Source organism: Puma concolor, chromosome A3 (genome assembly GCF_028749965.1).
Source record: "Puma concolor isolate L17-30 chromosome A3, mPumCon1.1.hap2, whole genome shotgun sequence".
Classification (NCBI taxonomy): Eukaryota; Metazoa; Chordata; class Mammalia; order Carnivora; family Felidae; genus Puma; species Puma concolor.
In genome coordinates this window covers 50,728,299-50,751,271 of record NC_141669.1, presented here as the reverse complement: position 1 = coordinate 50,751,271, position 22,973 = coordinate 50,728,299, and the positions used below count along the sequence as shown (strand labels likewise).

General features: G+C 43.4%; 1 protein-coding gene across 5 annotated transcripts in view; it reads left to right on the top strand.

The window, feature by feature from the left end:
* The window catches only part of DGUOK (deoxyguanosine kinase), a 29,478-nt gene extending 10,062 nt beyond the window's left edge, over nucleotides 1-19,416 (top strand). Inside the window, exons 2-7 of one of the 5 annotated variants that reach the window (XM_025931760.2) lie at nucleotides 934-1,046; nucleotides 9,400-9,587; nucleotides 13,043-13,190; nucleotides 17,930-18,045; nucleotides 18,653-18,752; nucleotides 19,192-19,416. In XM_025931760.2, coding sequence (XP_025787545.1) covers nucleotides 934-1,046; nucleotides 9,400-9,587; nucleotides 13,043-13,190; nucleotides 17,930-18,045; nucleotides 18,653-18,752; nucleotides 19,192-19,218 — 692 coding nt within the window. In that variant the 3' untranslated portion in view covers nucleotides 19,219-19,416. The other 4 variants (XM_086700826.1, XM_086700825.1, XM_086700823.1 and 1 more) reach the window with 4 other exon arrangements.
* Nucleotides 19,417-22,973: the final 3,557 nt, after the last annotated feature.

Genomic DNA, 22,973 nt, shown 5'->3' with positions numbered 1-22,973 from the left:
ACGTTGCCACAGATTTCCCATTGCTCTTAGAATAGATTTGAACTTCTTACCATGCTACGAGGTCTTGCCTGATCTGGTCCAGCCTGCCTACCTGCTCCTCCAAACATCTTGAGCCTTTGCTTGACCATGTCTCTTCTAGGCCACAGGCTTCTCTTCTGTCTTGTCGTACACCAGGTCCCCCCACACCCCCCAGCCCTTGCGTATGCGGCTCCCTTTGCCTGAAATACCCTTCCCCCATCCTCGGCCTGACTAACTCCTCACCTTTCAGCTCTTCCCTCAGAGAACATTTTCTTCAGAGGAACCTTCCCTGGTCTCCTGTGCTGTATTAGAGCCGTCCTGCATTTTTCTTTCCTACCACTCAACACCATTTGTTATTGGTTACTTCCGTGTTTGTTTAGTGTCTCCCGTGCAAGCTCTGTGAGGGCAGAATCCATCCTATGTTTTGTTCATCACTGTACCCCAGTGCCAGATAGTCCTGAGCCCATAGTAAGCACTCCGGTAAATACTGATTAGGTTTGTTGAGCGAATGAGGGTCATAATCTTAATTTTCTTTCTTGAAAAACTTGCAGTTTTTACAGTCACAGAATATGATTCACGCATTACAACTTAAGTAGCTGATTTCATCTACTTCTGGTAGTCTTACATTTTTCAAGGTTATTAAATAGTTTGCCTCTGAGAGGTTGAAGCATTAAAACTGCAAGTCATATCTGAAGGGTATTTATCTTCCCTAATGCCTCTATTCCTTATGGCGACTCTGGTTAGCAGGGCCTGACCTATCCATCGGCCGTCGGACAGTCGTATGGCACTGAGTTTTGAAATTGGGAAACCTGGTGCTTGTTGCCTTAAGTTGGGTCTTTGTGGCAGAGTTTAGTAGCAGCTTCTCCTTCAGCCCTCATTTGGGAAGTGTCCCAATACGTGCTGTTTGCGTTGCAGCTGTGGGAAAGTCCACCTTTGTGAAGTTACTCACGGAAACTTACCCAGAGTGGCACATAGCTACAGAACCTGTAGCAACATGGCAGAATGTCCAGGCCGCTGGCACCCAAAAAGTAAGTTTTGAGCTGTGGTGGGTAGTTGGCAGGCATGGGTGAATAAACTCATTGTAATAATCTAATTTGCTCTGAGTTGGTGAAAGAGCCCAGTTTGAGTCTCTGTTTTAAAATACTTTCATTCCAGAAAGCAGACCGCATGTGCCAGAGAGGATATGACTTGTTTGAATATGTTTAGTTTTGATTTTTGTGGTTTTTACATGTCTACATAAGTGACTGCCTCTGTTCTTTGTGGTTTCCCAAAGCATGTCCAGCCATCCTGGCTTTGTCATTCCTACCCTTAAGTGTATTACTGAAGCTGGCCATCAGGATTATTAATAGTTAATTATAGTGATCTTAACTTATTTATGAAGTCTGAGAAATTGGAAGGGACTTAGCGAACATCTTGTCACACTCTGAGTCGATGCAGAAGTAATAGCCGACGTTTATAAGGCACACTCTGCCACTTACTATGCCAAGTGCGGTGCATTTCACTTATGCCTCGTGGCCTAGGGCCCAGTGTCACGTCTGCTGCTTTGGGAGAGGCCGTAGGTTTGGTTTCAACACCAGCCACATCAGTGTGAGTAGGGAAGGACCAAGTTAGACGTGAACCTCAGAGGTAGCCGAGGGAATGGCACCACCTTGCCTCAGTCTTCACACATTCCTCCCACAGCCACCGGGAACATTCGCCGAGCAGCTTGTTCTGGGTTTTAACAACTCTAATTGTTAGAAAGTTCTTGTATGAGCCACTTTGCATCCCTGTGACTCTGACTCATTGATTCAAGTTCTGCCTCTTAAGTGTTTTGACTTTCCCACATGACAACGCTTCATATAGTTGAAGGTAATGATTTGTTTGCTCTTTCTCTTCCGTGAGTCTTTCAAGCCAAACACCATTTTCCTCCAGACTCTTCCTCATTCCGAAGTGACTTTGTCTAGGCGATAAGCTCCACTTTGTTAGTTTTCCGGTTAGAATTTACTAAAAGTAGTACTCTAAATGGTAAAATATATCATAGAACTTGTTTCAGGTGCCATTTTTCTGTTATTCGAACTCAGAATTGTATTACCTCTTTAGGCAGGCACTTCATGCTTATTGTGGATATATGTTTTTTAAATTGCCTCTTCCTGTGTGTGTGGGGAGGGGAGAGTATTTATGAAATTAGCTTTCCATTTAGAAAATAAATTACCTATCTTTTTCTGAGTATGCCGCAGGTCACCTGTTACAGGGATTTAAAAAATGCGTCCTTGGGGCGCCTGGGTGGCGCAGTCGGTTAAGCGTCCGACTTCAGCCAGGTCACGATCTCGCGGTCCGTGAGTTCGAGCCCCGCGTCAGGCTCTGGGCTGACGGCTCAGAGCCTGGAGCCTGTTTCCTATTCTGTGTCTCCCTCTCTCTCTGCTCCTCCCCCGTTCATGCTCTGTCTCTCTCTGTCCCAAAAATAAAATAAACGTTGAAAAAAAAAAATAATAAAAAAAAATAAAAATAAAAAATGCGTCCACAAATCGGTGGATGAGCTTTCCTTTGAGAGGTAGACCCAAATTTTCTCCTTGAGTGTGGGCTGGACTTAGGGACTTGCTTCTGATGAATAGAATATAGCAGGAATACAGTGGGACTTTCTAAGGTAGACCATAAAAGACATTGTATTTTCCACTTTGTTCTGTCTTGATCACTTTTGGCTCTGGGGATGCCGGCTGCCATGTCACGAAGCAGCCTTGTCTGTGAAGAGGCCCATGAAGCAAGGGATGATTGAGTCCTCCTGCCAACAGAGTGTGAGTGAGTCTTCTTAGAAGTGGATTGATCCTTCAGCCCCAGTGAAGTCTTCAGATGACTGGCCTCCACCAACATCCTGACGGAAACTTTTCGAGAAACTCCAAGGCAGAACCAGACAGCTAAGCTGTGCCCCAATTCCTTGCCCATAGAAACTGAGATAATGAACATTCTTTTTGTTTAAGCCACCAGACTTTGGCACAGTTTGTTGTGCAGCAGTAGAAAATTAATACTCACGTAGTCCCATTGTCCAGAGGGAAATAGTTAACATTTTTGTTCTTTTAGATTTCTTTCTAAAGAGGAGAAAATGTGTATATTTATATACACCTGTGTTAATATGTTAATACACCTATGTTAATGTATTAAAACATATATACATTTCCTTTTTTTTAAGCAAAAATTGTAATTGTTACCTGCATGGTTTTGATATATAAGGTCTTCCTTTCATAGTCATTTTAACGATCGCAGTTTACTGCATAATATCATAATTAAAATACTTAATTTAATACATAATATTACATGTATTAATTTCTTCCTGTTATAAGCAGTGTTACAATGATGAATATCCTTGTAGCTACATCTTTTTTTCTTTTTAATAGCTAAATTTTGTGCACTTTTGTGTTTTCTTAGGATAATCTACAATTGGAATTTTGATGTCCAGAAATTACACATCTTGTTGACACTTGTTATATATACTTTACAGAATTTTCCTACAGAAAAGTTGTACTACTCTCCCCATACTTTTGGCGACACTGGGTGTTACTGTTTTTCATCCTTTCTAATATGAGGGACAAGAAAATGGTGTGTTACTTTGTTTTACATTTCTTTGATTACCAATGAATTCAACATCTTTTTTATGTTATCAGTCATTTGTTACTATTCTTTAGTGAATTGTCTATTCAGACCTCTTGCTTTTCTTTTTCCTATTGAGATCTTCACGTTTTTGTAATGGCTTCATAAGAACTCACTGTATGTTAAGTATCTCAACTCTGTCCTATATTGCTGATACTTTCCCCAGTTTGTCATTTTTCTTCTATCTTTATATGTGATGTGTTTTGCCATATAATGCTTTTAAGTTTTTATGTAATAAAATCTTCTTGTAATTACTGCCTTTGATGTTAAAGTTTAAAAAGGCCTCAATCTGAGATTATAAAAATCTGTGCCTATGTTTCTATCTCTTGCTTTTATGGTTTTATTTTGCTCTCTGTGTGACTTTAAAAGTTATAGGAGGCTAATTTTCCCCAAGTCGTTATTTACTTTTCATAATAGTATTCTTGTTTAGTTTATTCCTGAGTGGTTATATATTTTCTTATTATTGTGACTGGGATCTGTTTTCCCATCATCTTTTTCAAAGTTATTACTGTTTTGAAGGAAAGCAGTTAACCGTATTTGTCTCATGTGACTTAATTTTTGTAACATTATTGTTTTTTTTTTTTTTTTTGCTTTATCTGCTTGAGGTTTAAGAAAATAATAGTTTTCTCTAAAAACTGATCATTTGTAAGAGTTGAGAGTTCTCCGATATCCATACTTCTGTTTTCTTTTATTGGGTAGAAGTTCCAGAACAATACTAACTGTAACAGCACTGACAGTTAGTTAGCCTTATCTTGTTTTGTCTTTAATGAAACTACATCTGATGCATCAGTGTTCAGTTCTGTGATTGTTAATTGTTTCAGTAGATCATGTGAGGCAAGTGCCCTTCTAATTACTAGGATAGTAACATTTTGCTCAGGATCAGATGTTGAATTTTCATCAAAAGCCCTTTTAGTACCTAGTGAGATAATCATGGGGTTTTTCTTTTTTTAATCTCTTAGTAGTAGTCAATAGATTTGATAGTGGTGCTGTTTGTACATTCTAGAATGAACCCTTTTGATCATGGTATACTGTCCCATTAATTTGCTACTAGGTTGTTTGAAATTTTGCATGTATATTTATATATTTAATTGGTATTGCTATTTTTTTTTTAATTTTTTTAACGTTTATTTATTTTTGAGACAGAGAGAGACAGAGCATGAACGGGGAGGGTCAGAGAGAGGGAGACACAGAATCTGAAACAGGCTCCAGGCTCCAAGCTGTCCGCACAGAGCCCGACGCGGGGCTCGAATTCACGGACCGCGAGACCATGACCCGAGCCGAAGTCGGCCGCTTAACCGACTGAGCCACCCAGGTGCCCCGGTATTGCTGTTTTTTAACAGGTTTTACCATCAGGGTTATGAATGAATTGAGAAGTTTTATATTGTTTTAGCATAGGAATTATCTATTCTTTGAAGGTACGATAGAAATCATTTTTTAAATAATATGGATCCAGTGCTGTTTGGGGGGTAGAGTTACTGGACAACTGTTTCTTTCTCAATTACTATTCAGAGTTTGTGTTGTTTTAGGTATTTTTCTTTCAAATAGGATTTTTAGTTTTTACCCAGTGTTAGGGTTTGCCTTCCTGGGTATTTTCTCTCTTCTATCACCTTATTTTATGCTTTCATCTTTTTTTTTTCCTTTTTGCTATATTTAATATTCTCTTTCATTTTTCTCCCCTTTATTCACATGAGAAACATACCGTTTTTATCCTAACAGTGGAAACGTTTAAATTAAAAATGTACATGTGCTGCTGAGCCTGGTGGCTTTGTCGGTTAAGCGTCTGACTTCAGCTCCAGTCAAGATCTAATGGCTCATGAGTTCGAGCCCTGTATCTGGCTCTCTGCTGTCAGTGCAGAACCTGCTTTGGATCCTCTGTCTCCCTCTCTCTCTGTCCCTCCCCCCCCCAATATATAAACATAAAAATGTACATGTTTAAACCTATCTTTTAATGTTAGTGGAGTCTCTGTGAAAGGGAAAAACAAACCAAAACAAAACTTTTTTTTTTTATTATCTTCTTCTCCAGTATATTAAAATTATCTGAAATTTTGTAGATCCTGAATGCTTTTCCATTGTGAAATGTCTCTTTTAACAATAGAAATTTGGCACTCAGTTTTATAGCCATTTAAAAAATAGTTCCTGGGGCGCCTGGGTGGCGCAGTCGGTTAAGCGTCCGACTTCAGCCAGGTCACGATCTCGCGGTCCGGGAGTTCGAGCCCCACGTCGGGCTCTGGGCTGATGGCTCAGAGCCTGGAGCGTGTTTCCGATTCTGTGTCTCCCTCTCTCTCTGCCCCTCCCCCGTTCATGCTCTGTCTCTCTCTGTCCCAAAAATAAATAAACGTTGAAAAAAAAAATTTAAAAAAAAAAAATTAAAAAAAAAAAAAATAGTTCCTTAGTTACATTTCACTCTGTTCTACCGGTTGATCACTGATCACTGTTTTCTCATTACCACATCTTCCCATTTTGTAATTTTTCAGTTGGTTGGAATATATTTTAGAGAATTTTTTTCAGAAGGGGTATGTGGGTGGTATAATTTCTGAGTGATTGCTTGTCTAAAAAATGTCTGTTTTTTTGCTCTGGAATATAAAAGGTAGTTTCTGTTGTAGAGAAGTATTTTATATGGTTTTGATCCTTTTTTTAAAAAAATTTTTTAATGTTTATTTTTGAGAGAGAGAGAGAGACATAGACTGCGAACAGGGGAGGGGTAGAGAAAGGGGGAGACACAGACCCAAAGCAGGATCCAGGCTCTGTCTGAGCTGTGAGCACAGAGCCTGATGCAGGGCTCGAACTTACCAACCACAAGATCATGACCTGAGCCAGAGCTGGATGCTTAACTGACTGAACCACCCAGGTGTCCCTGATCCCCCCCCCCTTTTTTTTTAAATAAGTAATTTGTGTGATTCCCCTTGTTAGGTTTTTGTTTTAGTTTTATGAATCGTCAACATTTTGGCAGGATAGGTCCAGCTATGGGTTCGTGTGTGTGTGTGTGTGTGTGTGTGTGTGTGTGTGTGTTTATGCTTATGAAAGCTATATATGTAAATATATATGAAATCTCTTATGGTACTCAGTGAATTTCTCTGGTGGAAAGTCTCACGTCCCAGAGCTTTTCTTTAATTTTTTAGTTTTAGCTTTTCTATCCGATCAGTTCCTTCTTACTATAACTCCTAGTTGTTCCATGGTTTTAAACTGTCCTCAAATACCTAGAGATCCTACATATTTCTATTAGATAGCGATTCTCAGTGATGATGAAATCTGATAAGAGGGAGACGCACACCTTATGAGTAGGGGTCTTCCTCTGTTCATCTCTTTGTTGGGGGTGGCTTTTCCCCTCCCTGTGTTGGACTCTTGTCTCATAAGAAGGAAAATCATCTTCCTAGATAGCTTTGTCTCAGCTACAGGTACTATGGAGTTGTGGATCATTTTAACTCTTGTTTGGAAAGTTGTTTGATACAAAATCATATTAATTACTGTAAGGTGGAACACAGGTGACATTACATCCTGATCTATCTTTCCAGAGGAAAGACAAGGAGAGGCCAAAAAAAGCCCTGCCACGATACGACAGTGCACACTGGATCTCTTCCTTCTACCCCGCGTGTCTTCATTTCTGTCATCCTTTTCTGGTTGGTTTTTTTTTTTTTTTTCTCTTAGTTTAAGGACAATTTCTTGAGCCGTTCACTAATTAGGTTTACTGCAGCATACAGTGTGCTAGTTACCATCTTCATTGAGTGCTTTGTTATGGCAATTTCGTTTTTCTCCTCTAAGAATGTTCTTTTCATATTGTTCCCTTTTTTTTTTTTTTTTTTTAATGACAGCCTGTTCTTATCAATGTGGCAGTCCCTTAACTCTCATTGAGATTTTTCTGGCAACAGCTCTGTCTCCTAAGGGGCTGCTTGTCCTGAGCACACACATTGGCTTTCTCCTTTTGAATTGCTGAATATTTCTGTATCCAGTTATTTCCCTCTCTTTGTTTCTATGTTTGAAGGACGTCTGCATTTGTTCTGTAGCTGAGGTGGGTTCTTTCAGAAATCGTGTAGACCCTGTACAGTTTTTTGTTTTGGAATGGCCTCCCTTTGGTAGCCCAAAGCCTGCCGGTGGAATAGCTCCCACCTGGTCCGCCTAGTACATCTGTACTCACAGCAGCTCGCTCCACTCAGTGGTCTTCTGCGCAGTCTGGTAACTGTGCCACACCCCAAGGGCTCCCTACAGTTTCTAGTGACACCATCAGAGACTCAAGTGGATTCTAATTCATCCCCCTGCTTCTACTTCCAGCTCGTAACCAGGAGCCGTTTGTGAGGCTGTTGTGTGTTTGCGGATTGGAGGATTGAAAGGAGGGAAAACATGTTGTGATCCATTCTGCTTTACCTGCATTGCTCCCAGTGAAGACTTTCAGAGAGCTGGGAGCCTTCTGTGTAATCTAGGGTTGATCCTTAGCCAAACTGGACCACTTATGGTTGTCTAACCTTTTACACCTCCTATATCTTTCTCTCCACCCAAATGCTTTTTAATTTTTTTTAATGTTTATTTATTATTGAGAGACAGAGAGAGACAGAGCATGAGCATGGGAGGGGCAGAGAGAGAGGGAAACACAGAATCCGAAGCAGGCTCCAGACGCTGAGCTGTCAGCACAGAGCCTGATGCGGGGCTTGAACACACAAACCACGAGATCATGACCTGAGCTGAAGTCAGACGCTTAACCGACTAAGCCACCCAGGCACCCCCCCGAAATGCTCTCTTAATCCCCATTTCCATCTGTGGAAATTCCATGTATCATTGACCTCCAAGCTTATCTTTATATAGAGAAACATTAGAATGAAGTTAGAGGAAGCCAGGTTTGAGTCCCTGTTCTGCACTTACTCACCTTGAGACCTTGGACAAGTAAGTTACTTAATTAACCTTTCTGAGTGGACTTGCCTTTCAGGAAAATGAGCATAACAGTAGTTCTGTCTTCATGAAGCTGTTTTGAAGATTAAATGAGATAACAGCATAGTGAACACTGAAAATAAATCTTAGTTTTGTTTTCCGAACCCCCTACAGCATCGAGCCCATGTAGCGCCTCATCCATGCAGGCCCTCAGGTAATGGCGGTTGAATGAATGCAGAGCCAAAGGGCTTTGTGCTGAGTCAGTGGCAGAGCCCAGGAAAGAATCAGGGCTCTCGAGTATCTGACCCATGTTCCCACCTGCACGTGCCGAGTAGGTGGGTCTTTAAATATGTTTCATAAAGTCTCTAGAATGGAGGAGGAAGGTTTTGCTTGGCTGTTTTAATCCCTTCATTGAGAGGGAAAGAGAGAGAGAGAGAATTCTCTTTGGTTGGTTAGTTGGATTTTTGAATAATCCGCTGCTTCCTTGTCTGGGTTGGAGTTGTAGAAAGAAATAGCCAGGGATGGAAGCTCAGAAGAGAGGCAACATAGTGTTACAATGGAAAGATTTGATTCCAAGTAGTTGTTGGAGAACTCTTCGTCAGACAGACTCCACAAACGAGTCAGTGAATATGCTCATTCTGCATGTGGTTCTTCTTCTGCTCTTCTCTGGTATGCTGAAGGTGGCATGTCCTCTCCCTCTCAAATTCTCTCCTAATCAGGTAGGAAAATCTCTTCCTTGATTATGTGGCTTTGAATAAACTGGGGGATATGATTACATTTTTTTTAGAAGGAAACTTCTGTAATTGTTTCCCTCACTGATATTAAACCATGGGTGTGGGGAGCAAACACCATGAAGTAAATGTACCTTCTAGGAAATTCTCCTCTTTTGTAATTTCCCTTTAGGCCTACACTGCTCAAAATCTTGGAAACTTGCTGGATATGATGTACCAGGAACCAGCACGATGGTCCTACACATTCCAGACATGTTCTTTTATGAGCCGCCTAAAAGTACAGCTGGAGCCCTTTCCTGAGAAACAATTACAGTCCAAGAAGGCGGTACAGATCTTTGAGAGGTCCGTGTACAGTGACAGGTAAGACCCCGAGCCCTCCACTGGGCACAGGCCCCGTGCTCAGCACCGCATGTTTTCTCTTGCTCAGACCCTGCTCTGCTGTGGTTTTGAAAAGTATACTTGGAAAAATGCTGCTTTTTTCTTTTTAAATTTTTTAAGTTTATTTATTTATTTTGAGAGAGAGAACACAAGCAGTTGGGGGTGGGGGGGGAGAGAGAGAGAGAGAGAGAAAGAGAATCCCAAGCAGGCTCCATGCCCAGTGCGGAGCCCGACGCGGGGCTCAGTCTCACAATGGTGAGATCATGACCTGAGCTGAAATCAAGAGTCGGTCACATAAGTGACTGAGCCACCCAGGAGCCCTGAAAAATGCTACATTTTCATTGCCCATTTACTTCTGAAGATGTAAGAAATAGTTACCCATTTACTTCCAGATTAGACAAACCAATTCTACTTCTTGGTGTTCCATAAAGCCTCATGTAGGAAAAAACTACGGGTACACTTGTAAATGTCATGTAATTTTTAATATCTCGAAACACTGCAAGATATGTCATGTAAGATATGCAAAACAGTACAAGATACGGGCTACATATTCCTTCTCTACCCCAAGAGAGAGCCTACTAAGGGGCACCTGGGTGGTTCAATCAGTTGAGTGTCCAACTTTGACTCAGGTCAAGATCTCACGGTTCATGGGTTCGAGCCCCACGTTGGACTCTATACTGACGGCTCAGAGCCTGGAGCTTGCTTTGGTTCTGTGTCTCCCTCTCTGCCCTCCCCCGTTTGTGCTTTCTCTCTCTCAAAAATATTAAAATTAAAAAGAGAGAGCCTACCCTTTATAAAAGCTAAATATGTGAATTATAGGTAGTTGGGCTGTAGATTTTGGTTCTTTTCATTTGTTGGGTATACTACTGCATATTTTTCTCTCCCCTTTCCTAAGCCATGCCTCTTGGACTGGGAAGATGACTTACATACAACAACCCCGGTTGCTTGGAAACATACTCACCATGGGTTTTTTTTTATTTCCAGCCCTTTAGTGAAGTACGCATATGAGAGACCCCCTCAGAAAAAAGAATACTTTGTTTAGAAGGTATAAGATCTTAACATTTACTTGTAAAGGAAGAGATGAGAACTGATTTTGCTATAGACAGCTATACATTCTAGATGTTTTCTTCAGAGGGGGGCATTTTTGAGATAGAAAAGATAATTCATTTAATCCTAATGGTAACTTAGGCCTTTTCCCCTTTTTTAATTTTCTATTTTAGAGAGCGTGTGCTAGCAGGGGATAGGAGTAGAGGGAGAGGGAGGGAGAATCTTAAGCAGGCTCCACGATCAGTGTGAAGCCTGACACGGGGCTTGATCCCACAACCCTGGGATTATGACCTGAGCTTAAATCAAGAGTCAAACGGACACTCAACCGACCGAGCCACCCAGGCACCCCCAGACCCTTTCCCCTATTTAAAGAACTCGTTCACTTGAGGCACCTGGGTGGCTCAGTAGGTTGGGCATCCCACTCTTGGTTTCGGCTCAGGTCTTGATCTCACAGTTCATGGGTTCAAGTCCCACCACATCAGGGCTCTATGCTGGCAACGCAGAGCCTGCTTGGGATTTTTCTCGCTCTCCCTCTCTCTCTGCCCTTCCCCTGCTCACGTGCATGCTCTTTCTCTCTCTCAAATAAACATTTTGAAAACATTCATTCATTCATTTGCTCAAGCACAGATTTATTAAATCCCTGTATGTTCAGACACCAGGCTGGATCCTGGGACTCAGCAGTGAGCAAAGGAGACCCAGTCCCTTCCTTCAGGGTAATCCTACTCTAACGGGACTCTGAGACTGCACACGTGCACACGTGTGTGATGTGTGTCTCAAAGGAGGAACACAAATTGTTTGGGAGAGGGGACGACTGGGAGGAAGAAACCTAAATCTTTTTGGTTTGAGTTAAAAGAAACAAAAGCATGTGTTTTTAGAACAGGGGCCCTGATGCCTGGGTCCTTACGCTTGTTCTTTGCGGCACCTACATGCAGTAGTTCCCTCCCTTAGCCCAACCTTCTCCCTCTCTCCCCATCAACACCAGCTGGGAGAAAGAAGTGCTCATCCTCAAGAAAGATGAGGATCCCTCGTAAGGCTTATAACAGATACGTTTTTTCTCTTTATAAGATTTTAGTTTCTAAATTGTGACGAAGCTGAAAATATTTTTCAGAAATTGAGTTACAGAAGTCATCTTATTGTTGCCTTCGGCTAGACCATAGCTAAACCATTCCAGACTGGGAGAGTTGACTTCTGGAGCTCCCAGATTAATTTCTTTACAGCCTAGCAAAGAAGTAGGTATAGTAACAACTACGATGTCTTGAATACTATGCACCAGTCACTCCAGCAAGCACCTTGTCCTACAAACAGTCAACACAACAATTCCGAGTTGGGTTCTACTGTTACCTCTTTGTATAGAGGAAGAAATGGGCTCAAGGAGTTTGATGGCTTGCCCATGGTAACGCAGCTTATGAATTTGGGGGCCAGGCTCACACTCAGGAATGTGACACTGCAGCCCATTCTTTTAATCGCAACACTTGCGGCCTTGTGGTGTATACTTCCCTGGGCCATTCGTACGCAAGGATTCTGAATTTCATTTTCCCAGAAGTGGCCAGTTGCTAAGCGTTGCCTTAGAAACTGGTGTTCACTGTTTAGGATGTAAATTGTGTTTTGTATCAAGATGCCTGACGTTTGAAAGCAGAATTGACCCTTCTGAAGCAGTGGGTTTCTTGTTAGCTCTGATCTCCTATTTACCAGATGCTCCTTTTGTTGTGGAAGTAAGCAAGGCTCAAGCTAGCTTGATTTTTAGATTTAGCTTTCTTGTACCTGGATTAGAAGCTCAGCAACAGAGGAAACGCGTAAAGAAGAGCTCATGTGTGCTTGGGGGAAGGTCTGCTCTCTTGGTAATACTGTAGTAAGTGAGAAATGCATTTCCTGCTGCATGGGTGACCCCACTTCAGTACGTTTCCTTCTCCGCTTGTTAGCTGTATGAGAGGATGGCTCAGCAGCCTTGGAGACTCAGAAGCCCTCACAAGCCCTAGGTTGGTTTTTTGTTTGAAGGCTTGCTACAATAATAATAGAGAAATCTCAAAAGTTTCAGTTTTCATGCACCATATGCTGTATGTTCTGACTGGCTTCCAGCAGGGAAAATTGCTAGCAACCAATGATATTCTTTTCCAGTGCCCCTTTTCTCCCAGTGGATCAGTCCTGTTGGAGAGCTGTGATTTTGGCTTCTAAAGTCTAGATGCTATTTCCCATCTTGCCGTTGGACAAGGAAGGAGATCTAGGTTAAGAATTCAGATTTCTTAAAGATTGATGAGGAGCTAGAAAGGTTAAGTGGTTTGAACAGATGTGGAACAAGTTGGTTATTGATTTTTCTCCTTCTCTCCCTTTTGCCTTTTATTCTCTTTCCCATTCTTCTCCCCTCCCCCAATCCCACTTACATTTCCAACCAGGTATATCTTTGCAAAGAATCTTTTTGAAAATGGTTCCCTCAGTGACATCGAATGGCATATCTATCAGGACTGGCATTCTTTTCTCCTGCAGGAGTTTGCCAGCCGGGTCAAATTACATGGCTTCATCTACCTCCAGGCTACTCCCCAGGTAATGCAGAACTTCAAGCCTTAAGCTTCCCAGCCATATGAAACCTGAGAGGTGACATTCTCCAACCCCTGATTTTCTGGTTGGAGAAATTAGATTGTAGGTATTATCTGGAGCATGGTGGGTAGAGGGTAAACACCCTCCCATTATGGCATCGAGTACCCCATTTCCCACAGGCTTCTGCAGTAGAGGGCTAAAGCAAATGACTGAAAGGGACTCTCTCAATGTAGTAACAACACAGAGAAAATTGGGAATTGTCTTTATCACCCAGGGTTTGCAGATTGGCTCCTCTGACCAGGTTACCTGTACTCCGTTGCCTCAACTTTCCCTTCTCTCCAACTGGGTCATCCATCAGAGTCTGGGGTGGTCTTGATGGTTTCCTGAATAGGATGCTGGGATGCAGTGGAGAGTTTCCTCACCTCACCCTGATACTAGTGTAATTTGTAGCTGCCTTTTTGTTGTTGTTGTTGTTGTTGTTTTGTTTTTAAATTTTTTTAAATGTTTATTTATTATTGAGAGATAGACACAGAGTGTGAGCAGGGGAGGGTTAGAGAAGGGCAGGGAGACACAGAATCTGAAGCAGGCTTCAGGCTCTGAGCTGTCAGCACAGAGCCCGACGCGGGGCTCGAACTCACAAACTGCGAGATCATGACCTGAGCCGAAGTCGGTCGCCCAACCGACTGAGCCACCCAGGCGCCCCTATAGCTGCCTTTTGAACCTTGAGGATGGACTACAGAAGTTACATTTTATGATTCTCTGACTTGGACCCTGGAGCCAGCCTAGTATGCAATAGGGTGGTATCATAGAAGGAGCACCAGGAAGGAGAGTCTTTGACTGGCAGTGACCCTGGACACCTTTCCCCTGGAGGGGTCCTTGTCTTTTAAATCCAGTGGCCGAGACTAGTGGTCTCCAAGGGCTCTTCTGGAGTAGGATTCTGAGTCAAGGCTGGAGGTATTTTTTGAGAGGTGTGTTGCTCTCGGCTTTTGAGACATATGTAATGTGTAGTCAAATACCAGATATACTGCATAATCTTAGGAGGAAAGCTCCTTTCTGATTAGAGGCCATGCTTTTTATTTTTTTTATTTTATTTTTTTTAGAGGCCATGCTTTTTAGAGATGGGACTGAGCCTTGTGGACAGGGGCAGGCCTGAGAGCAGACTGAGCAGTCAGAAGATAGGTAGGAGAGCCCATCACACAGGCTTGCAGGAGCTGGAGAAAAGGCCAGCAAGAGTCTTCCTCACTTGCTTGTGCCCTTTGGAATGACTGAGAAGTGATGGTGACGGTGGTGGTGGTGATGATGGTGGCCGCGGTGGTGGCGGCGGTGGTGGTGGTATGACTGACACACCTTCGTGGAGAGACTAACTGAGCTCCTTCAGCAGGGGTAGGATGAGGGGGGTTGTTGAAAAAAAATGAGGGGCTTTGAAGGTTTCTTGCAACTTAATGGTAGAAAAAGCAGAAAAGCTTTAAGACTGGTTGTGGATTTTGATGGTCTTTTGATGGTTTTAGAGCCAGAGACCCAGGAATGCTGATATCCTTCCCCAAAGTCACCCCTGACCCCCTCCTGTGAGATTCAGAGGTGACCATATCCGAGGGAAGAGAACAGACGTGAACACGTCTGCATGTGAAAAGCCATGAGAGTGCCCAATACTATAGTACAAAGCCCTGGGAAAGAAATACTGAGTTTAGAGCATGTGAGATGGACCTCAGTAGGGCATTTTGCTCCTTTCTACCTGCTCTTCCTTAAATTCTAAAACACAAGCAAGCCAACCTAAAAAACAGTCAAAAGAGAAATGTCTGTTCCTCAGTGTCCCACCCAGCCCCATGGAATCAGGAAGAGAGTGCAGCCCTGCCGGGGACTGTCGGCAGCATGGAGCTAGTATGCCGGAAATGCCTGGTGCCTGTGGCACCCAGGCTTGGGCTTGGGAAGTAGAGTGGCCAGACCCACTAGCGGTCACAGTTCAGTGTCCAAGCAGCCTCTCTTCCTGCGGTGGTTGGTCAAGGGGGCAGATCAGCAAGAAGGTCCCCGCTTGCTGTGTGCAGCTACACCGCCCTTCTTACATTCAGGTGTGTCCTTTTGTGAGGACTGATACCAAGAGACACAGGTCTAAAGAACTGTTTGCATATGACTTTTGAAGAAAAGAATTTGTTGAGGGGCATCTTGGCGGCTCAGTCAGTTAAGCGTCTGATTCTTGGTCTCAGCTCAGTTCTTGATCCTACTGTCATGGGTTCAAGTCCTACACTGGGCTCCGTGCTGGGTGTGAAGCCTACTTAAAAAAAAATTGATGTAGCCGTACCAGTAAAATAAGAATTTTGCCAAATGTTCGAAGTAGGAGTTTACCTGTTCATCACGCTCCTTGGAATTTATACCATAAATATGCTCCCAAATGGGCACAATGGCTCATGTGCAAGACAGCAGTGTTTGTAAATAACAGATTATTGGAAACAACCCAAGTGGTCATCAGTAGGGATCAGTTGAATGTATTGTGCTCTATCCATACATTGGAAAACTCTAAAGCCATAAAAAAGATGGGAAAATACTAATCGTTAAGTGAAGAAAAGCCAGCACAGGGGATGTAGTGGGACACCTTTTACAAGTATGGTGTTTTTTTAAAAAGTGGTGGTAAGAATGTGTATATGCATAAAATATTTCTGAAAGTATACAAAATTAACATTGGTTGCTGTGGTATCGAGAACTGGGCAGCTAGAAGTTGGGGGTGTAAAGCTGTGTGATGGGGAAGGGAGGAGAACAAGGGGAAGTGTCTTGAAGCCATCAGCAGTAAGGGTGGGGTGTATAGGCAGAAAGAGGAAGAAGAAAGTAGGTTCATGGTGAAAGAAAGTAGAAATGGAGAAGATGAAAGCAGGAGAAAAAGGTTAACAGAGCCAGGGAGACGAGGGCAGAAATGGACTCAGCGAACGGCGGCAGGCAACAGCGTTTTCACTGACCACTGGCTGTGCCAGCCCGGCGCTCGGCCCTGAACAAGACAGACTCTGGCTCCCAGCCGCTGTGCTCTCAGAGCTCCCTGTACACGCCTCCCTCTGTCTCCTGAGACAGCTGAAATGCCACCGGCGGCCTGTGTTTCCCCAGGGCCTGGCACAGTGCCGGCTCTCCGAGTGGTGCTCGGGAGCTGGTACTAGAAGTAAAGGGGGGGGGGCCCTGCCTCCTCCAGGGAACACCTCTCTGACTCTGGGGCACAGCTGCTCCCTCCCTGATCTGAACTGCTACACTGAAGAAAGATCCAAAGCTCACAGTTTAGCACTTGATTCATTGTTTTGCATGTTGGTTTACCTATTGTCTAAGTAAATTATAAAATCCCAAGGACAAGGACTTCGTCTAAGTTTGGGATGATAGTTGATTAGGGGAAAAGATTGGCGAGAAGGAATGGGTGCTAGAAGTATTAACGTGTCAGATCTGTCTCTGTTAATCAGTTTGAAAAGTTGGACATAAGCTCATAAATGAAATTTGTTTACATGATTTCGTCCCCTTAGAGGAAGGGCTGAGTGAGAGGGAAACAGCAAGGACTCTGTGCGTCTTTGGGAGTACTGTGTGCTTCATTTGCAGCTAAAGTTTACATTTGGGATAAAGTTTTTTAAGTGTTTGAAAGAGGGTAGCCCTAGATCAGTGGGCTACTCCACCTGTTCTTCCCAGGACAGGTGACATTGAATGATGAAATGTTTGCCATGTGGAAAGAGGAAGGAAAGCAATCAGGCAAAACAAAGATTTGGAGCAAAAGTCTCAAGGTGGTAAAGAGCTCGGCCTGTCCTGCGGGTCCGATCTGGCTACTGGCACTGAGTCCAGGGAGGTGCTAAGGATGAAGGTGGAGAGGTAGGGGGGACGGCCAGCATCTGGGATGGCCTTGTGCGACAGGTAAAGGAGAAGAGGACATTCTCCGAGCCAGTGTGCTTCAGACTTTTCTACCAGGTGAAGGCAGAGTGGAATCATGCACTCTCTGGAAAGGGGGAGGGAAGGAGAGTTAGTCTTAAGCCTCACTTTTTTTTTACTTCTTTGTTTTATCTTCGACCTGGGCAGAGTTTGCATTCTGCTGCAGACTCAGTGAGTGAAAGGATATGAAAGTCGTGTTTCAGATTTTCCATTTTGTAAATATGCTCCTCATGCTTCCTTGAGCCTGGGGCTGGTGGCTGTAGGTAGTACCGAGCCCGGGAAGTGTTCGCAGCAAGGAGCGCACCGCCACTCTCCTGCAGCACTCAGGAAGGGTGGGTGGAGGGGTCTCACTGGGAGGAGAGAGCAGCTTTGGCCAGGAACTTGACATACCTTACCTTGGTGAGTCCTCACCAACTCCCCATGGGGTGAGTGGAGGGGAGGAGAGGGAAGCCCACAGAGCTTGCACCACTAGTACAAGGCGAAGACAGGAATCGAATTGTGGGTTTTCTGACTTTAAGGCCTGTGCCGTTCCCATGCACTTCACCGCCTCCGTGGTGAAGTGGCCAGAAGGCTCTTGCCACCATCTGAGTGAGAGGTGATAAGGACCTGACTAGGACAGAGGTGAGAGAGATTAAAGAGAATTTAGGGACTTCCCGGATGGGATTGGGAAGAAGAAAAAAAAGGGTTGATGAAGTTTGCCATTAACCCTGTGATTGAATAAGAAAACCAGACAGTAGAAGCAAAGTCATGGCTTACCGTTCTCAGGATAGACATCATGAGTTGAGTCAGAGAGCCCCTGAGGACTGCATCGTCACAGCCAGGATAACACATGAGCTCAGCAGGGCCTGGGGATTGTCTTTTAGGTTTGCTGGAAGAGACTACACCACAGGGCCAGGGAAGAGGAGAAAGGAATTGAGCTGGCATATCTCGAGCAGCTTCACAGTCAACACGAAGCCTGGCTTGTTCACAAGACAACCAGGTAAGCAGAGAGGAGGGCAGCACCACACAGACACCTGCCTCCCTACAAGCCAGTTGCCCAAACATGAGTTCAGCACGCAGCCCCATAAGAAGGTTGAGAATGTACCGAGTGGTTGGAAATGCCAAGCATTATCCAACTCAGAAACTTAAATGTTAGATGTAATCTATATGCTAAGAGACTTTTTATTAGATTCTGTTTTTCACCTTTTTTGTTTTTTAACATTACCCTAGATTGAACATTGTGATTGAGGATAGTGATATAGTTAGCTCAGGGTGAAGGTCTGAAAATTTCTGGAGAAATTGTCCTTCTTACTAAGTTGACAGTCCTAGTTTTGGCCTTTCCTTCCTTTGGGCTCGGCATGCTGTCCACTGGAAATGTGTAGGGCTCCGACCTTCCGTATCCATTTCAAGACTAAAGAGAAATTTCAGCCTTCCTCTTTCTGGCCAACTTTATTAAACTCGTTTTCAAATTGCTATTTACATGCCATTTCATTGAGAAGCCATGTGACTTTAGATCTCTTCTATGGATTACTAAGACTTGGTGAGTATGTGAAGGTTGGCTCAGCTTTCTTTTTTCTGTCCCCTAAAACGTTCATGCTTCTTACAAGGCTCCACTTTGAGGCTCTGCTGAACATTCCTGTGCTGGTATTGGATGTCAATGATGATTTTTCTGAAGAAGAAACCAAACAAGAAGAACTCTTGAAAAAGGTGGGGAGGATCTTAACTCCTGCATCTTGTGATTTTCCTTTATTGCGCTTTTGTCTTTGCTTCAGACTTCAGAATGATGGTCTTATGCTTTGTGCTTCAAATTGCATTTCACACTCCAAAGCCCATGGGACCTTGTACATGTCACAAATATAATCCCTATTCTCTAAAGTATTTTGGGCTAATAATTGTTAAATAATTGACTTCCCAGCTAACTTCCTCCTCAAAGGTATTTTAGAACTGGGGAAATACAATTTATGTATTCTGTTCCCAGCTCTGCCACTTGATACTGTATGACCCTGAGCAGGTCCCATTTCTCCCCCATGCCTCTTTTCCCTTCCTCACAACACCTCGTGGGCTCAGCTACGTATGCAGTGTGGGTGGACTGTTGTAGAGTGCTAAAAATGGGAAATATAACTTTTGGTTTTTCTCTTTCGCACAGGTAAACACCTTTGTAAATAATCTGTAACCAGTCCCGGGATGTTCTGGTTCTCTGAGTTTCTAAAGCTGGAAAAATCCCAAGTCATGCACCTTTCCATCGCCTTTTGCCCCTAGAGTGCTCTGACACTCAGGTGCATGGTTTGGGTTAGCCTTCGACTTTGCAGTTACTGTCTTTTATGTCTCAAAGGCTTCTAAAATAAAGTGGAAGTTTTGCTTATTCTGTTAATCCAGTTGTTGGTTTATCCCTGTGCATATTTCTTGGTGCCCGCTCTGAATCTCCCTCTAGATGAGCCATTTTCACCTGAGAACAGCCATAGCTTTTCTCTTGAATCCTTCACCACCTAGACTTCCCTGTGTGCTCACTTGTTCCCTCTGATGCGCCTGGGCTGGGATTGTTCCCAGAACTCCCATCCAAGCCCTGCCCTGGGCACGAAGGAGGGAAGTACAGAGGTTCGGGAGAGTGTGGACACTCGGTGCAGGCCCCCAGCACTAGGGAATGGAACCCGAACTCCAGGATGCTCCTGTCTCTTCCCATCCAGCACTTTTGCTTGGGGGTGTGGGGTGCTCTGACCTTTGTGCTAGAGCTGAAGAACCTGGGCCAAAGGAAGATGGAGGGAGGGAGAAAACAAATCATGAGCCCAAAAGTCCCAGCATCTTGCATTTAGGATTCAGTCATCCTGGCGCTCTGGCCTGCCCTAAATATACCCAGTGAGTTTGGGTGATCTTAATGGAGTGACTGTGCTGGAAAAAGAATTTTTTGTGCTGCACTTCAAGCTCCAAGGACAATTTATTGTCAAGAGAAAAATGCATGGCTCCGTAGAATCGAAATGCTCCATTGCAAGAAGCCTGCAGCTCCATGAATCCCTGCACTGAGCCCTTAACAGTCGTGCAGGCACATAGGAAAACGAATAAGCTCAGAAGTCAGCGTCCCAGGAGACAGAAACCTGTGTTTCTCCTTATGCTTGGGGAAACGAGCATGAGATTGGCTTCTGACAAATGTGTGCTGTCGTGAAATGGAAGCACAGCATTTCTTTATCATACTTAAATTTTTAACACTTTTATTGAGATACAATTCACGTACCGTACAATTCACCTAATTAAAGTGCACAATTCAGTGGTTTTTAGTATGGTCGATAGGGTTGAGCAACCATCATCATAGTCAATTCCAGAATGTCTTCAGCACCCCGAGAAAAATTGCCAACCAACTAGCAGTCACTCCCTGTTCCCCATCACCCTTACTTCTTCCACCCCAGTGCAGCTCTAGGAAGTCACTTTCTGTCTCTAGATAGGACTCTTCTGGAGATTTCATGTAAGTGGAATCACATAATATGTAGCCTCTTGTGACTGGTTTCTTTCAAGTTTCTCCACGTTCAGCCATGTTGTAACATGCATCAGTACATCGTTCTTTTTTGTGACGAAATATTTCATTGTATGGATATACTACATTTTGTTTATCCATTCATCTATTGATAGACATGTGGATTCCATTTTGGGGCTGTTACGAATAATGCTATGAAAATTCATATACAGATTTTTAGATTTTAAATTTTCTTGGATATACATCTAGGAGTGGAATTACTAGGTCAAATGGTAACTCTGGAGGAACTGTTAAACTCTTCCAAAGTGGCTGCACCATTTTACATTCTCTGCAGTGATAAATGAGGGCCCCAGTCTTTCCCCGTCCTTGCCAAAACTTGCTGTCATTTCGATTATAGCCGTCCTAGTATCCTATCCTGGTTTTGATTTACATTCCCTGATGGCTAATGATGTTGAGCGTCTTTTCATGTTACTATTTGTTATTTGTATTTCTTCCTTGGAAAAATACCCAAATCCTTTGTGCTTTCTTCAGTTATTTGGCTTTTTATTATTGAGTTGTAAGAGACTTTGGATATTCTGGGTACAAGTTTTTACCAGAGACATGATTTATAAATATTTTCTACCATTCCCTCGGGTGTATTTTGATAGTGTGCTTTGAAGCACAAAAGTTTTGAATTTCGACCAAGTCTAGTTTGCCACTTGGGCTTTTGGTGTCACGTCTAAGAAAGTTTTGAACAACCCAAGGTGACAAACATTTGCTCCTAAGGTTTCTTCCAGGAGTTGTATAGTTTTGGCTCTTCCATTAGGTCTGTGGTTCATTTTGAGTTAATTTGTGTGTGTGGTGTAAGGATTGACTTCGTTCTTTTGTATGCGCATATCCAATTGTCCCACCATTTGTTGAAAAGATGATTCTCTTTTCCCACTGAATTCTCTTGTTAGTGTTGTCGACCCACTTGTTCTTGTGTTTGTTTGCCGCTTCAGGCTTTGGACAAGACCAGGGATGAACATTGAATGGTAGGTACGTTTTAGAAACTCAGTGCTTTTGGTTCTTTAGCTTTGAGGGGCCCGAATGTTTAATTCCCATTTACATTTTCAGGAACCACTAATGTAAAGCCAGAATAAGAGCACTGGGACCCCACCCTTCATTCATTTAATCAGTCATCAAATATTTGTGAGTATCTCCTGTATGCTAGAGACCAAGGAGATAACAGCACAGCGGAGGCAGGCTGTCCTTACCCTGCAGAATTCGCCATCGGATGATGAGGGTGAAAGAGCAGACAAGTAATTGCTTATGTGGTGAGCGGTTCAAAAGGAAACATACGGGTGTTCTGTGGGGGCCCATGACAGAAGGACCCAACATAAGCTGGGACAGCCCCCCCTAAGAAAGTGGCAACTGTTCCGAATTTTGAAGAATTAATGGGGCAGGGTATTCAGGCAGAGAAAAAGTCACGTGCCAATGTCTTTGTGTGAGAATGAGGCATTAGGCCCAGCTTCTCAAAACCACATAAGGCTAGTGGGTTTAGAATTTAGGAATACACTCCTATCCTTCACCTTCTTCACTTAGAAAAAGCCTGAAAATCTAGAAATTCAGCATTTCTTTCCCTGCATAAACTTTGCCCTTCAGAATGTGAATGTTCCGGGGGTGCCTGGGTGACTCAGTTAAGTGTCCCGACTCGATTCTGGCTCTGGTCATATTAACACGGTTCATGGGATCAAGCCCTGCATTGGGCTCTGTGTGCTGACAGCACGGAGCCTGCTTGGGATTGTCTCTCTCCCTCCCTGTCTGCCCCCCCCCTTTCAAAATAAATAAATAAACTTAAAAAAAAAAGAATGTGAATATTCTGTAAGATAGCACCGTGGACAGTCTACCTGGGTAAAATAATTTGCCGTTTTCCAAATTGGTAGTGAGATGGTCTAGAGAGACTGTTTTAATGAGGACCTTAGCATTCGAGGAGGGACAGGTCTGGGAGGAGTGTTTAAACACGGAGACCCAGCACAGCACAGTCACACCAGGCCGGTGACTGTCCCACTCCCATTTAGGCTGTGCTCCAACGTCAAATAACTTAGATTAGCACATAAAAATAGAGTTCATTCTCACTTGTGATGTGGTAAAACCTGCTCTTCCCGAACCAGAATATTACCTTGATGGGTTTGTAATGTGAATTGAGATTGTGAAAGTTCTCAAACTCTCCGGCTTTTAGCGTGAAAGGAGAAGGTGGTGGTTTCAGGGGAAAGGCTGTTTATTTTATGAAAATGCTAGAATCACAGGACGTTGAAGCAAGGGAAGAACATGTGCTTTAAAACTGAAAGACTGCTTACCCTTCAGCCTTCACTTTTAAGGAGTGGGCAGTTTAAATCTGGACCACTTTCTCCTTGGAACTTTCTCCTTGGTCTCTTCTGTGTTCCGCTATTTGGTCCCTCCCTTTCTGTGTCCTTAGCTGACTCCTCATTTCCTCCTCTCCTCTC